This window comes from Mesoplodon mirus (genome assembly GCF_964341445.2).
Source record: "Mesoplodon mirus genome assembly, chromosome: 10".
In the NCBI taxonomy this organism is placed as follows: domain Eukaryota; kingdom Metazoa; phylum Chordata; class Mammalia; order Artiodactyla; family Ziphiidae; genus Mesoplodon; species Mesoplodon mirus.
Window position 1 is genome coordinate 67,612,104 of NC_138986.1, and position 15,251 is coordinate 67,627,354.

The 15,251-nt window shown below is 46.4% G+C and overlaps 1 protein-coding gene across 2 annotated transcripts in view; it reads left to right on the plus strand.

The window, feature by feature from the left end:
- Positions 1-1,282: 1,282 nt before the first annotated feature.
- Positions 1,283-15,251, plus strand: part of LOC309811120 (gamma-aminobutyric acid receptor subunit rho-1) — a gene marked incomplete at its 3' end in the record, with an annotated part of 32,966 nt that continues 18,997 nt past the window's right edge. For both annotated transcript variants that reach the window (XM_082633702.1, XM_082633703.1), the window contains exon 1: positions 1,283-1,667. In XM_082633702.1, the coding sequence (XP_082489828.1) occupies positions 1,546-1,667 (122 nt within the window). In that variant the 5' untranslated portion in view covers positions 1,283-1,545. The remainder of the gene's footprint in view (positions 1,668-15,251) is intronic.

Genomic DNA, 15,251 nt, shown 5'->3' on the forward strand with positions numbered 1-15,251 from the left:
TAAATGAACTTATTTGCAAAACAGAAATTAGACTAACAGCTTAGAAAACAAACTTATGGTTACCAAAGTGGAAAGGCAAGGTGGGGAGGGATAAATTAGGAGTTTGGGATTAACAGATACACACTACTACACATAAAATAGATAATCAACAAGGACCTACTGTATAACACAGGGAACTCCTACTCAATACTCTGTAATAACTTATATGGGAAAAGAATATGAAAAAGAATAGATATATGTATATGTATAGCTAAGTCACTTTGCTGTACCCCTGAAACTAACACAACATTGTAAATCAAATATACTCCAATATAAAAAATAAAGAAAAAATGAAAAAATACAAAAAAAGAACATATTTACCACTCTCCACATCAAAACAAAACAAAACAAAAACAAAGATAATCCAAACCACATCCCTAGAGGATCAGAAAATCCCTGGAGGGTCCACTGGACAAGGCTTAGTCTTCTGTTGAAAGGACCCCCAGTAATCTCTTTTGACCATTTCAAAGTTTGACAGCTTTTCCTGACAGTCTTCCTTCCCCTGTGATCATACATAATTTCAAAGAAAGATTTTTCTTTTTTTTGTGGTATGCGGGCCTCTCCCTGTTGTGGCCTCTCCCCTTGCGGAGCACAGGCTCTGGACGCGCAGGCTCAGCAGCCATGGTTCACGGGCCCAGCCGCTCCACGGCATGTGGGATCTTCCCGGACCGGGGCACGAACCCATGTCCCCTGCATCGGCAGGCGGACTCTCGACCACTGCGCCACCAGGGAAGCCCCTCTTGTCTTGTTTTTAACAATAGATAACTCAGACTTAATCGCTATTGTTAATTTATTACTGATATTTTCCAAACGTGAAAAGTCTGATGAGCTTCACAATATGAATAGTACAACTGACAAGAGAATTTCACTCTTACTGTGCAAAACAAAGACCAAAAAAAAAAGCCTCCTTCCCCCTAGCCCTCCCAACCTCAGCCAGATAGATAACGGCACAGGTACAGAGCCCTGAGTTTCCACAGATTCAACCACAGGAAGGAGTGAGAGTGGGGAACCATCCAAATCCAGCCTTCAGCTGAAGCAAATAATAATGGCGAAAAGCTTTAAATAGATCCAGGGAGAAGCTCATTTTCGGGGCCTAAGAAGCAGTGCAGCACCTCAGGTATTTCTTGTTTCGGAAATTGCTTTGGTTTGTTTTTACTTCCTTCTATTCTGTTGGAACAGAAAATACAGACCTTTTACGAATGTATTCACCACGTCTGACGATAAACTCATTTAGACCAGCCAAAATAATTGTCCGACAGGGACACAGGACTTCAACCTCAGTTCAGAAAATCCCTGACATCTGACGTAGGAGGATTTATAGGTTTAGTGGAAATTGCTTTTTCTCCTGCCCTCCAGATTACAGACTGTGGGTTGATTTTTTTTTTTTTTCTGCATGAGTAAACATCTTTCTAATAATGAACAGAACAATAATGTGTTAAGAGAGAAAAAGAACATCCTTTTCCTTTTTTGCTGTTTCTTGAGAGAACTGTTTGGATTTGGAAACGCATGTTGGCTGTCCAGAACATGAAAGTTGGCCTTTTCCTTTTGTGGTGGCCATGGGCTTTGGCTACTGAAAGCAGAGTGCACTGGCGAAAAAGAGACGTACAGGAGATGTCGAAGAAAGGCAGGTGAGTGGACTTTTCCTGATCGAGGATTTAGGGGAAGAGGGTATGTAAAGCGAGCTTCTGGTTTTGTTGTGGAATCGTTTACAGTATATGGTGTTTCCCGTGGATGCCTTTTGCCTTTTTACTCCTTTTCCCTTTGTTTTCCTGCTTCCGCCTACTCCCCCTTTTAGGAAGTTAGAATTATGTTTTCTTTTTATTTATTTTTTTTTTTTTTGCGGTATGCGGGCCTCTCACTGTTGTGGCCTCTCCCATTGCGGAGCACAGGCTCCGGACGCGCAGGCCCAGCGGCCATGGCTCACGGGCCCAGCCGCTCCGCGGCATATGGGATCCTCCCAGACCGGGGCACGAACCCGTATCCCCTGCATCGGCAGGCGGACTCTCAACCACTGCGCCACCAGGGAGGCCCTATGTTTTCTTTTTAAATGATGCTAGATTTGATACAGTGCTATCACTGCATATTCTTCCATCTCTTAGGAATTGCCCTGGGTAAAAGTAGATACTGGATAAAAGAATATATGCACATTAAAAAAAAATAAGGGCAATTATTTGATGTTTGCATCCTAGGTTGGAGCAAATCTGGGACTTCTCAAATAACCCATGGGACCTCTAATTAGTGAGAATGATTCTGTGAGTTCTAATTCTTTCTGCTAGATGTGTAAGTCCCTTTTAAAATCTTTTAAAAGAGAAGAAAGCAGCTGCCTTCAAGCTGTGTGGCTAGGAGGATCATTAGGCTGTCTCCACCAGTAGTAAATCGGGAGGATGCAGGGGTGGACCTGCCTGAGGACCAGCCACTGCTGGTTACCAACACGGTACACGTCACCCTGGCCATACCAGCCTGCGGAGGGAACTTAGAGCCAGACCGATCCTTCCGCATCGGTCTCACCTGGGCAGCTCTGTGACAGAGCTGGTAATGGAATACCTGCATACCTGCTTGTCCGATATGCATCAATAAAATAGGACATTTGGAGATCCCCCAATCCAACTCTCTCTCTTTCACTGAGGAAGAGATGGAGGCAGGAGGGGCACTGATTCTTGGTTCTTTATCAGCCTGAGTCCAAATTGTGCTTCAGCTTTCTTCATCTCTGAATGTAACATGAATAGAGGTCATAAAAAAGCAATTAGTATGGAAGGAAGTCCGGCTTTCTGGAGTTTGGGGCTAGTGGTTGGGCTGGGTGTCTTGTTCCCCAGTGCCCAGCTCTGTGTTTGAGAGAGCCCTCCACACATGGGATCCGGAACAGCCAGCTCTGGCTCACAGCGCTTGTTTCACGCTGTTTTAGCAACATCACAAAGCTAGGAGCTGAAATATCCAGTGGTCATGGTGAGCCCGGGACACAGACAGAGACCGCTGTGCACGAGCCATATGTCCTGTTACAGTCAAGAGTCTTTCTTTTAAAAATTACTTAAAAGAACTTTTACTTTTTTTTAAATTATGAAAGCCATATATGACCATTATTTTAAAAACCATAGGAACAAAATTTTTTTCAGCACACAGAAATCACCCATAATCCCCAAACCTGGAAGTAACCTTGTTAACATTTTTGTGTATTTTCTTCCAGTCTTTTTTTTCTCTAAGCATATATTGAGTATTTACTAGTCTGGGATTATTCTATGCATATAACTTTGTAACCTCATTGTATTTAATACAATGATTTTGTCTGCTTATTTACTTATTTGAAGTCTATAGAATTATCATTTGAATGGCCACACCATAATGCATAATAGTGTATAATTACCACCATTTAAGCATCTTCCTCTATTTGTGGACATTTAATTGCTTCCTCTTTGTTATTATAAATATTCTGGGGCTTCCCTGGTGGCGCAGTGGTTGGGAGTCCACCTGCCGATGCAGGGGACACGGGTTCGTGCCCAGTCCGGGAAGATCCCACATGCCGCGGAGCGGCTGGGCCCGTGAGCCATGGTCGCTGAGCCTGTGCGTCCGGAGCCTGTGCTCCGCAACGGGAGAGGCCACAACAGTGAGAGGCCCGCGTGACGCAAATAAATAAATAAATAAATAAATAAATAAATATTCTGTATGAATATCTTTGTACCTCAGGGTAGTTGTCTACATACACGATTATTTAATTAGGATAGACTCCTGGAAGTGTACTGGGTCAAATGGCAGAAGAACATTTAAAGCTCCAATATAACTGGCAGAATTGCTTTCCAGAATGGTGAACCCAGCCAGGTTTTTGTTTTTATGTGGCCTCAACTTTTAAAGGCTCACTTAATTTCAGCCAGACTCTAAACTCATAAGCTGCTGGTAATTTGTATCCAGGCTTTGTTTCATGGGGCATAATAATAATAGGAAGCAAGGTGAACTCATGCACACAATGGGGGTGAGACAAGTAAGGCGGCTACGATGCAAAATTGAAGGAGGCCCTCGCACGACCTGAGAGGACGTGTCTCCTTACATTTTGTGCCTTACTTGACTCTCGGTAAAGATCAGAATGCCAGGGCAATGTTTCTAGAATGAATCACTACTTATGGTCTCTCCCTCCTCCCTGGAAGAATGAAGATCTAGGGACTTCCCTGGCGGTCCAGTGGTTAAGACTCTGTGCTCCCAATGTAGGGGGACACGGGTTTGATCCCTGGTCGGGGGACTAAGATCCTGCAGGCCACACTGTGTGGCCAGAAAAAAAAAAGAATAAAGATCTAGCCTGTCTATACCACAGGCCCCTGGACAAATGCTGGCCCAAGCTCTAGGAGGGTAAACTGATCCCATCAGGGACAAAGTACCATTATCATATTGCTTTGTCTTGCTAAAGAATTCAAATTTACTCTGAAGGTAGAGAGGTTCTAATAGTTTCAGCTGATTTCCATTTTGGAGAGATGACACTGGTGGCAGGATGGCAGGAGGATGGGAAAAGTGCTACAGGGGGGACAGAGAAAGTCATCCAGTGTGTCTGCTTTAGACCAGATGAGAGATGGTGCGAGCCGGAACCAGGATAATATGAGTCGGATGAAATGAACAGGGACGGGGAAGATGGATGAGAGCTTTAAGGAGGTAGAATCGTCAGAATTAGATTGGGTGAAAGTCTAGCAGGTATTGGGATGGTATAACTGGGTAGAGGGTGGTACCAGGGAAGGGAGAGCCGGAAGAGAAGCACGTTTGGGGGAAAAGATGATGATTTCAGTATGAGCATGTGGACCTGGATGTGCCTGCAAGATACCAGGAGATGGTTGTCCAGTTGACAGGAAGGCCTACAGGTCTGCCGCTCGGGAGGGCATTCGGGCCTGGAGATGTAGTTGTAAAGAGAGTCCTCCTAGGTGGTGGTGGATGAGGTGACCCAAAGACAGTGTGTAGCATAAGATAAGAGCAGGACAAAGGACAGAGCCTTGGGGATGAACAACATTTAAGGAGAGGCTGGAGGAAGAGGACTCGATGAAGGAAGCTGAAAATGAGGGACCAGAGAAATAGATGTAGCACTGGAATAGAGAGGTACCAAGGAGGCGAAGGGAGCATCTTTGGGACAGTTATCAGTTGCTTGTTACAGGGCAGGCACTGCCCTGGGCAATGGGTGCCTCACCAATGACTGAATCAGATACAGCCTCTGCCCGCAAGAGGCTTACAGACCAGAGAAGTGATCCAGTGCTGTGTCAAGGGTTTCCAGAAGGAGAGAGCAATCCACAGGGTCAGATCCCACCAGAGTCAAAATCAGTTAGGTAGAGGGCCAGGATGTGAGCGGGCCAAGAGATACGGTAGGAAGAGCCATTAACAACCTCAGCGAGAAGAGACAGGTGGTGGGGTGTTGAGAAGAGAAAACGGAGTGAATGCGGTTCACTCTTTTTTTTTTTTTTTTTTTTTTTTGCTGTACGCGGGCCTCTCACTGCTGTGGCCTCTCCCGTTGCGGAGCACAGGCTCCGGACACACAGGCTCCGCGGCCATGGCTCGCGGGCCCAGCCACTCCGCGGCATGTGGGATCTTCCGGGATCGGGGCACGAACCCGTGTCCCCTGCATCGGCAGGCGGACTCTCAACCACTGCGCCACCAGGGAAGCCCGCGGTTCACTCTTAACAAGAAACCTGGCTGTGAACTGGGAGGCTGAGACTAGAGAAGGTGAGAGGGAGAGACAGGCAGAGCTTCCAGGCAAGGGGAGACGAGCGGGCGCAGGTGATGAAGGGCGGAGGCCAGGAGGGAGGCGGCGATCACGCACGAGGCACCGCTGTCGCATCCTGTCCTGACAAAGCGCAAGCCTCTGGCTTATGGACAGCGTCTCTCTGATTGCCCTAAACACCGTGGAATGGGGTTTTCTCTTCAGTTACTAGTGTTCTCTCTTCATCTCACCCCTTCGTTCTCCAGAGAGTTTGCTGGAACTTTGAGTCTCCACTTTGGGCTTCTCTCTCATCTGGTATGACCTGCCCCTCATACTGATGGCTTCCTGAGCCTCTGCTGGGCTGCTCCCATGCTCATGACACCCGTCTCTCCCCACTTCCTCTGGCTCAAGTCTTTTCCTCCTCTAGTATTTAGCACAGATGTCACCTTCTCTGAGGAGCCTTCCTTGGCCCTCCCCTACCCCTGCCTCTCAAGTCTCAGGTAACTTTCTTCCGAAATTCCAGGACCCCTGATCGGTCCTATCTCAGAGGACTAATCATTCAGCATTATCACTTTTCTTCATCTGTCTCAGCTTCTAGACTGTGAGCCCCTTGCGGGCGGTCTGCTCAGGCAGCCATAACAAAACACCACAGCCTGGGTGGCCTAAACAGCAGACATTCCTTTTCTCATAGTCCTGGAGGCTAGAAGGCCATGATCAAGATGCTGGCAAATTCGATTTCTGGTAGGGATTCTCTTCCTGCCTTGTAGATGCCACCTTCTCACATGGCCTTTCCTCTGTGCTCGCCAATGCGGAGTGGGGGAGTGGGGGATGATCCAGGTGTCTCTTCCTCTCCTTATGAGGATACCAGTCCTACTGGGTCTGGGGCCCATCCTCATGATCTCATCTAACCTTAAGTACCTCCCTAAAGGCCCTATCTCCAAATACAGTCACACAAAGAGTTAGGGGACTATATGAATTGGGGAGGAGCACAATTCAGTTCAGAACAAGGGCTCAACCAGCACATTTATTCTTGGCTCCCCAGGTTCAAGTACCATATCTGGTAGATAGTAGATGCTCAAGAAATGTTGGGCATGAATAAATGAGTGACTCCTAACCCTTGCTATTCCTGTACTTCACTCACTCATTCCTTCAGTCATTCATTCATTCAACAAATACGTATTGACCACACTGCCCCAGGCACTGGAGGCAATGGAGAGGAACGTGGACCTCACTCCTACCCGTGACGTGCTGACAGTTTAGTGGGGGTGACAGACCTCAATCCAATAATTTTTACAGAACGTCAGAATATCAAAGACTTTAGAAATCCCCTCCTTTTAAAGATGAGGAGAGAAAGGCCCAGAAAGGTATGGAACTCATGCCACCTCGTGTACCCTGAGAGTTCCGCGTCCCCTGTTTCTCTACTTTCTGTGCCCTCCTCTGACCACCATAAAATGAGAACAGGAAGTTCTATTCACGGATGTGAAAGTCGGGTTGAACCATATGAGAATGTTTTGATACTTCAAAAACAGTGGACTATCAGCCATTTCACGTGGTTCTAGCTGACATTTTCTTGTTTAATCCTTACAGTGACCCCCTAAGTTAGTATTATTCCCCCATTTTATGGGAAACTGGGAAACAGAAAGATCAAGTAACCCACCCAAGGTTAACAGCTAGTTGGTGGCCACCCTGGGATTTAAACTGAAGTCTGAATGGTGCCGGATCAGTGACCCTTCCAATACCACGAGCAGCCTCGTTAAAGAAATCTAACTTCCAGCAAGTGATTGTAACTTGTGATTTCTGTGACATTGGGATCTGTGACCCCCTGTTCTAGGCCTGGTCTCCTCACCATTCCTTGGGTGAGAGGGCGGGAGGTCACTAGGCTGAGAAGTCACCCAGCAACTTCTCATTCCCAAATGCATCACAGGCTCCTTGATGTCCATGTGCTTTGTTTTGTTTTGTTTAACAGCTGGTATATTTAATTAGTGATGGGAATTCCACTCATAAGACATTTATTGAGAGTCTAAAATGTTCAAAGCCATATAGGTACATTGTGAATAGGATATGATCACTAAACAAAGGTTGCTCATAAGCAGGTGGTGTTGGCATTAGGGTCAGATATTGATCTACAAGTTAGAAAGTAGAATGTTCTATAACGTATGGGAAAAATACAACATGAGAATTCTGATAAGAGAATAGGTGGGGAAAATTCAGAGCTTTAAACTAAAAAAAAAAAAAAAGTAATGCAGTGTCTTCGAATGGGATGGCATAGAGAATTTATGTTCAGACATACGTACAAGGAAAAAGGGATGATCTAGGTCGAGATTTTACCTGAAAAGCAGGTGGACAAACATGCTCCTACTGTACCCTCTTGTCTCCCTGGAGGGCCATAGCAGGCCAGGTCTGCGAGTTGAGGACCCATCAGGTTGGTGGGAACCTGTGTCTGTCATGGTGGCAAGAAGAAGGCTTGATCAAAGGAACCCAAGATAACACAGAAGCCACATCCAAGCTAGGCTGGTCCCACCCACACCAGACACAGCCTTCTGGGTCCAGGTGACTCAGGTCTGCCACGGGTATGCAGACTTCAGGTGTCAAGGAATATTCACACTCTGGATTAGTCAGGGTTCTCCAGAGAAGTAGAACCAATAGGATATATGTAATACCTATTAATCTCTCTCTCTCTCTCTCTATCTATCTATCTTACCCACACATATGTGTGTTGTGTAACATATATATAGTGTAATGTGTGTGTGTGTGTGTATATATATATATATATATATATATATGGAGAGACAGGGGGAGGAGGATTTATTTAAAGAATTGGTTCACATGATTGTGTGGGCCACCAAGTCTGAAATTTATGGGGCAGACAGGCTGGAAATTCCAGAGGGAGTTGATGTTACAGCTCTAATCTGAAGGTAGTCTGCAGGGAGAATTCCCTCTTCCTCAGAGGACCTTAGGAGAAAAGACTGAGTTGATTAGGTGAGACCTACCCACATTATGAAGGGTAGTCTGCTTTATTTAAAGGCTACTGATTTAAATGTTAATTACATCTTAAGAATAGCTTCACAGCAACATCTAGGCTGGCATTTAACTAAAAACTGGTACCATAGCCTAACCAAGCTGACGCCTAAGATTACCTATCACACCTTCTTAGAGGCAGTGGTTTGAAAAAGAGATTGCTGGTTACCCCAAAATCCACTTAGTGAGGAATCAAAGGAAATAAACTATTTACACTTGAGGGAAAATACACAATACTGACTCATGATGTGGACGAATGCACAGGCTCTATAGCAATGCAAGAAATGCAATGAAAATAACATTATGATAACATAAATAAATACAATAAATAAACATTAAATGCACACGCACACACCCCATGCTGGCGGGCCCGGGGGAACACAAAACCATCTTTGTGGGGCCCTGACAGCGGACCGACCCTTTCCACATCATCGTCTGCCAATGGGGCTAGAGTTGTAAAGTACCTCTACCGTCTGAGGGATGATGCTTCTGGAACAGACTTGAAAGGTCTCAAAGCTGCCTTGTGGCCCAATCCCTTATTTCATGGCAGAGGAAACAGACTTGGAGAGAGGAGGAACGTGCCGTGTTCCCTCATCGGTCAGGAAAGCCGGGGCTCCCGGCAGTGTGCCAGCCCCCTAACTGCCCGGTGCCCTCCCTGCCACGACAGGTCATCGCCTCAAAGACCTGTGCAGAAGAGCAGGGTGTGCAAACGTCACAGCAGCCTCACTTGGGTGGAAAACCAAGACACTAGCCCATGTTCAACCTTAGCTCAGCGCAGAGGGAGTGCAGCTGGTCTGGCGTGGGTCTCCTCTCCCTTCTGCTGTCCAACCAGCTTGGCCACACCGAGCAAGTCCTGTCTCATGGCCTTTGTCCCTGCTGTGCCTCTGCCTGGACCACTCTTTTCCAGAATCGGCAGGTCGTTCTCTCACCTCCCTCAGGCCTCTGCTAGGTTGTCACCCTCTCAGGGATATGTTCCCTGGCCACCGATATAAAACAACCCCCCCAGCGGCCCATTCCCTAACCCCTAACCCTGCTTACCATCATAGCCCCGAATTTTGTTCCCATAAAGTAAGATGGAGCCCTGGATGTGTGTCCGTGAGGATTTCCTTCGAAGTTTTGGCTTGGGCACGAACAGTTACGGGCAACCCCAAGAATCCATCACCAAAGCTCCCAAGCCAGAGGGACCATGGTGGGAAGTCAGGCTCAAACTGTAAGAGTGCCTGGCTTTGGGACCTGCCACTGCCACATTCTCACACCGTGACTTTGGACAAGTCACTGGATATCTTCAAGTCTGCCCCTTCCATAGAGTGGAGTCAATTATGTCTATCACCTCAGGGTTATTGTAAGGATCGTGTGGGCCAATGCATGTCAAAGAACTTTGACTGTAAAGCTCGAAAACCCATAAAGATGCTGGGCCTCATTTATGCCGTCCTGTGGTGGACACAGATCAGAAACGCCAGTGCAGACCCTCATCCACCAGGAGCCCCGTAGAGCTTGTCTTTGCTTTGAGGACAGTTATACTCTACACATCACCCAGTGATGCTCCCTGATTTGCCAACATGGAGGTCCTGCCCAGGGAAAGGAGACCACTTTAGGGTGTCTTGCCCTGTCTGAACTCACACTGAACTCACATGCTATTGATATGATGGGACCCAATAATGTTCCTAAGTCGTCTTTGTAATCAAAGTTCTAGAACATGGCCAGGAATCAACCTGGAGCTTAACCTCAGCAGTTTCCAGGATACTCTTTTCTTCTTTGTGAATCTCAAGAAAGTGTCTTTCCACCTCCAGTTTTCTGGCTTCTCTCCTATTTTCCAGGTTTTCTCTGCTGCAGGATCCTTAAGTTTCTTGAGCTGTAATTCATCTGGGTCTGTAGGCTTGAGTTCCATTTAAAAAGCTAGAGCAGTTGTTCTCTATGTTGGCTGAGGAGGTCTGAAAGCTGTTGATGGCTGGGTCCCACCCTTGGTCTGGGGTGTGGCCTGGGAATTTTAAGTCTCTCCAGTGAACCCAATGTGTGATCAAGGCTGAGAAACACTGAGTGAGATTATCTCAGGTTATCATTTTCACCACGCTGGTCAGCCACTAATTCTTTTCACTCTTCCCTTCCCAATTTGAAGACCATTCTCTTTGATGGAGAGTATCAAAGTAAAATTGGATTCTGTTAGCAGAATTACTGTCTTATTGTAATTGTCCACATTGCTCCATCTTTTCCAAGCAGTACCTCCTTCTACGGAGTGTCCTGGTTCAGAATCCAACTTTAAAGAATTCTGCTTGTCTTTAGCACCTTTTTTGAGCCTTGCCTCGTTTACACCTTGGTCTTCTTGCCACATCGCTTATGGACCCATTCATCTCTTTGGAATACACCTGTGGTTTGTGTTTCTCCTTCCATATTTTGTATATATCTTAGTAAATTCTGAGCTCTTCAAACCGTTAGGAGCTGGGGCCAGAGAGATGTATGAGATAGAGGCCCTCTGACACAGAGTGCACAGGGAAGTGGGTGGGATGATCAGAAAGCCCCCGCTGTGCAGGATGGAGCACATTCTAATGAAGGTATTGACTTCAGTGGGAAGGAGGGAAGCCCAGGAATTCTTCCCGGAGGAGGTGGTATTGATCTGGGTGTGCAAGGCGTCATCTGGGTAAGAAAGTGTTCGAAGACTAGTGGAAAGGACCTTCCAGATAGATGGGACAGCAGGAGCAAAGGCATGGGGGGTATAACTGGCAGCTGCAAGAAGAGGGGGGGAGAGAGGGAGCTGCGGCTGGGGAGGCGGGCAGGAGGCTTATTATGGGCCTTGTATGCCTAAGTTGTATAGATTTCACTTTGAGGGTGAAGGGTTTTTTGTTTTGTTTTGTTTTGTTTTTTTGCAGTACGTGGGCCTCCCACTGTTATGGCCTCTCCCGTTGCGGAGCACAGGCTTCGGATGCACAGGCTCAGCAGCCATGGCTCACGGGCCCAGCCGCTCCACGGCATGTGGGATCTTCCTGGACCGGGACACGAACCCGTGTCCCCTGCATTGGCAGGTGGACTCTCAACCACCGACCCACCAGGGAAGCCTTCTTCTTTTTTTTTTTTTTTTTGTTTGGATTTTTTAAAAATTGAAGTGTAGTTGAGGTACAATATTAAATAAGTTACAGGTATACAGTACAGTGGTTCACAATTTTTAAAGGTTATACCCAATTTATAGTTATTATAAAATATTGGCTATAGTCCCTGTGTTATACAATATATCCTTGTAACTTATTTATTTTATACGTAGTAGTTTGTACATCTTAATCCCCTACCCCTATACAGCCCCTCCTCCCTTCCCTCTCCCCACTGGTAACCACTAGTTTGTTCTCTATATCTGTGAGTCTGTTTCTTTTTTGTTATATTTAGTAGTTTGTTTTATTTTTTTAATTCCACATATAAGTGATATACAGTATTTTTCTTTCTCTGTCTGACTTATTTTACTAAGTATAATGCCCTCCAAGTCCATCCATGTCACTGCAAATGGCCTTATTTCATTCTTTTTTTTATGGCTGAGTAATATTCTGTTGTATATATAGACCACATCTTCTTTATCCATTCATCTGTTGATAGGTGCTTAGGTTGCTTCCATATCTTGGCAATTGTAAATAGTGCTGCTATGAACAATGGGGTGCATGTATCTTTTTGAATTAATATTTTTTGGGTTTTTTTTGATATATGGCCAGGGGTGGAATTGCTGGGTCATATGGTTCATTAGCTAGTTCTTGCTTTCTTGTCAAAATTAAGTTCTCTACCTTCTCAGAGGTGAAATAATCAGCAAAGTGAAGTATAACTTATCAAGCGCTCTGCTATTGGCTGAATGAGACTTCCGGCAGATCCCTTGCTTCTCACACTCCCCCATCCCTGTTTTATCTAACCTCTGGGAGATGCTTTGAGAAAACATCATCCACATACAACTGATGAGGAACTAAAGCAAGGAAACATCAAGAAGAAGAACCATAGGTCAGAACTTTTCCTTCTCTCCAAGAGGACAGAAAAAAGATATCAATAGATGTTCAAAAAACATACACCCACTGTTCATTCTAAAAAGCTGTCTCAAATGTCATCCTGTACCATCATAACTTGGGACATGTCAATTCCTTCTTCATAACTTTCCAGGGACTCATTCAATAAATGCACTCGTTTAATCAGTGAGTGGCCACCAGTTTTCTGCAAGGTCCATGCTGGCTTCTCTGTGAGGGGAAAGGTAAGCTTGGATGTTCCGCATGTAACCCAAATTCCAGGCAATGGGAGCCAGGTCTTCCATCAAGACACTGTGGCCAACCTTGCCTCTCACCCTCGGAACCAGAGCCTCTGGATTTGACTCCTGGGTCCTTCACTTTTACAAGTTATTCAAACCCTCTGTGTCTTAGTTTCCTTGTGTATAAAATGGGGACAGTGGCAAAGCATACCTCGCAGCGTTGTTCTGAACACTAACCCAAGTTAATACATGTAATATAGTTAGCATTATAACTGGCAGAGTGCTCAGGCAGTGTTATTCCTATTATTTGATGTGTGTCACACTTCATTTCAAGGTTAATAATCATACCTCGGCTGGTAAAAAGATGCTGATGACATGAAAAATATTTCAAGATGTATTGTAACTTGAGTTAAAAGCAAGTTACAGGACTTCCCTGGTGGCGCAGTGGTTGAGAGTCCGCCTGCCGATGCAGGGGACACGGGTTCGTGCCCCAGTCTGGGAAGATCCCACATGCCGCGGGGTGGCTGGGCCCATGAGCCATGGCCGCTGAGCCTGCGCGTCCGGAGCCTGTGCTCCACAACGGGAGAGGCCACGGCAGTGAGAGGCCCACATACCGCAAAAAAAAAAAAAAAAAAGGAAAAAAAAAGCAAGTTACAGTATTTCTCTCTCTCTAAGGAGTGTAAGGATCTACTCAGGATGGCACAGGTTATTTCTTAGTGGTTTTCAGCCTCTCCTTTATGCTTAAATCTATTTTTCAAAAAGTTTTAACATGGGCATGTAAACAGAAAAAAAGTTATTTTAAAATATTAAACAGGGCTTCCCTGGTGGCGCAGTGGTTGAGAGTCCGCCTGCCGATGCAGGGGACACGGGTTCGTGCACCGGTCCGGGAAGATCCCACATGCCGCGGAGCGGCAGGGCCCGTGAGCCATGGCTGCTGAGCCTGCGCGTCCGGAGCCTGTGTTCCACAACGGGAGAGGCCACAACAGTGAGAGGCCCGCGTACCGCAAAAAAAAAAAAAAAAAAAAAAAAAAAAATTAAACAACAACAATAAAAAAAAGACTTTAAGGGAGTTCCCTGGAGGTCAAGTGGTTAGGACTTGGGACTTTCACTGCCGTGGCCCGGGGTTCAATCCCTGGTCCGGGAACTAAGATCCTGCAAGCCATGTGGTGAGGCCAAAAAAAAAAAAAAGACTTTAAGCATCCTATTTATCAGTTTTTTCTAAGCTAGAATCTAAGCTTCATGACGGCAAAGGCAGTGACATCTCAGAATTTGACAAACCTCCCTTTAGTCAGTGCCCAGTTCTGTTTCAGCCTGGCCCAAAGCCACAGTAAAACCAGGGCCAAACCTGATTTTCATTCCTTCCCCCTCTTTTGGTCCCTCCTGGCTCTCTTTTCTGGTGCCCGTCCAAGGGGCTGATCCCATCCTTCATTCACGAACATGTGCTGGGAGTCCACGGGGGCCCAGCACTGTGCAAAGTGCTGATGATGAAGAGGACTCTGCCCTCGGTGGCCTGTGGTCTCATCCTGCCCCTCCTGACCATCTGCCCGTAGCCCAACAGGCCGCCCTCCCTGTAATCTTAGCCCTTCCCACCCCCTGGGACCTGCCCCCGCACACCTGTCCCTGCTCCACTTTGCCACGGATGACATAATCCCTATGCATCAGCCCTGATGTGTCCCTGGGCATCAGTCTGGTCCTGACAGAAAACAGCACCGCACTCAAAAGGGCTTAACCAATAATTGAACAAAGGGACTGCTCGCAGAGCTGTGCAAAGGGTTCAGGAAAGCAATCAGGCAGGTGGATGCCCCCCAAGCACTAGGAACAGAAGGAAGCCATGACGGCCCATAGGCCTGAAGGGTAAATTGTGTTATTGGAGCTTATCGACGATACTGCGATTACCTGTAATCACAGAGCAACACAGACATTGTAGTCCCTGGCATCAAAGCAGAGAGAGAAGGAGGAATAAACACTCTGTGTTTCATCTCCTGCCAGTGCCCATTTGGCTGAATCCCTAAGCCCGGGGGCAAGGATGCCCAAGCGATACAGTCTACCTGGCAATGTGTTCCTCTCCATACTGACAACTTCATGGTAGATCCAGGTTAAGAACGCCATCAATTTCAGTGGGGGAGATAGTTTAGGTCAGACCTTTTCAAATCAGGCCTACTAAGTAATTAATCCTCCAATTCCTCTTCCTGTGGGTCCCGCGGAAATGCTCATCAAAAAGCTAAATTAGGGCTTTCCTGGTGGCGCAGTGGTTAAGAGTCCACCTGCCAATGCAGGGGACACGGGTTCATGCCCCGGTCCGGGAAGATCCCACATGCCGTGGAGCGGCTG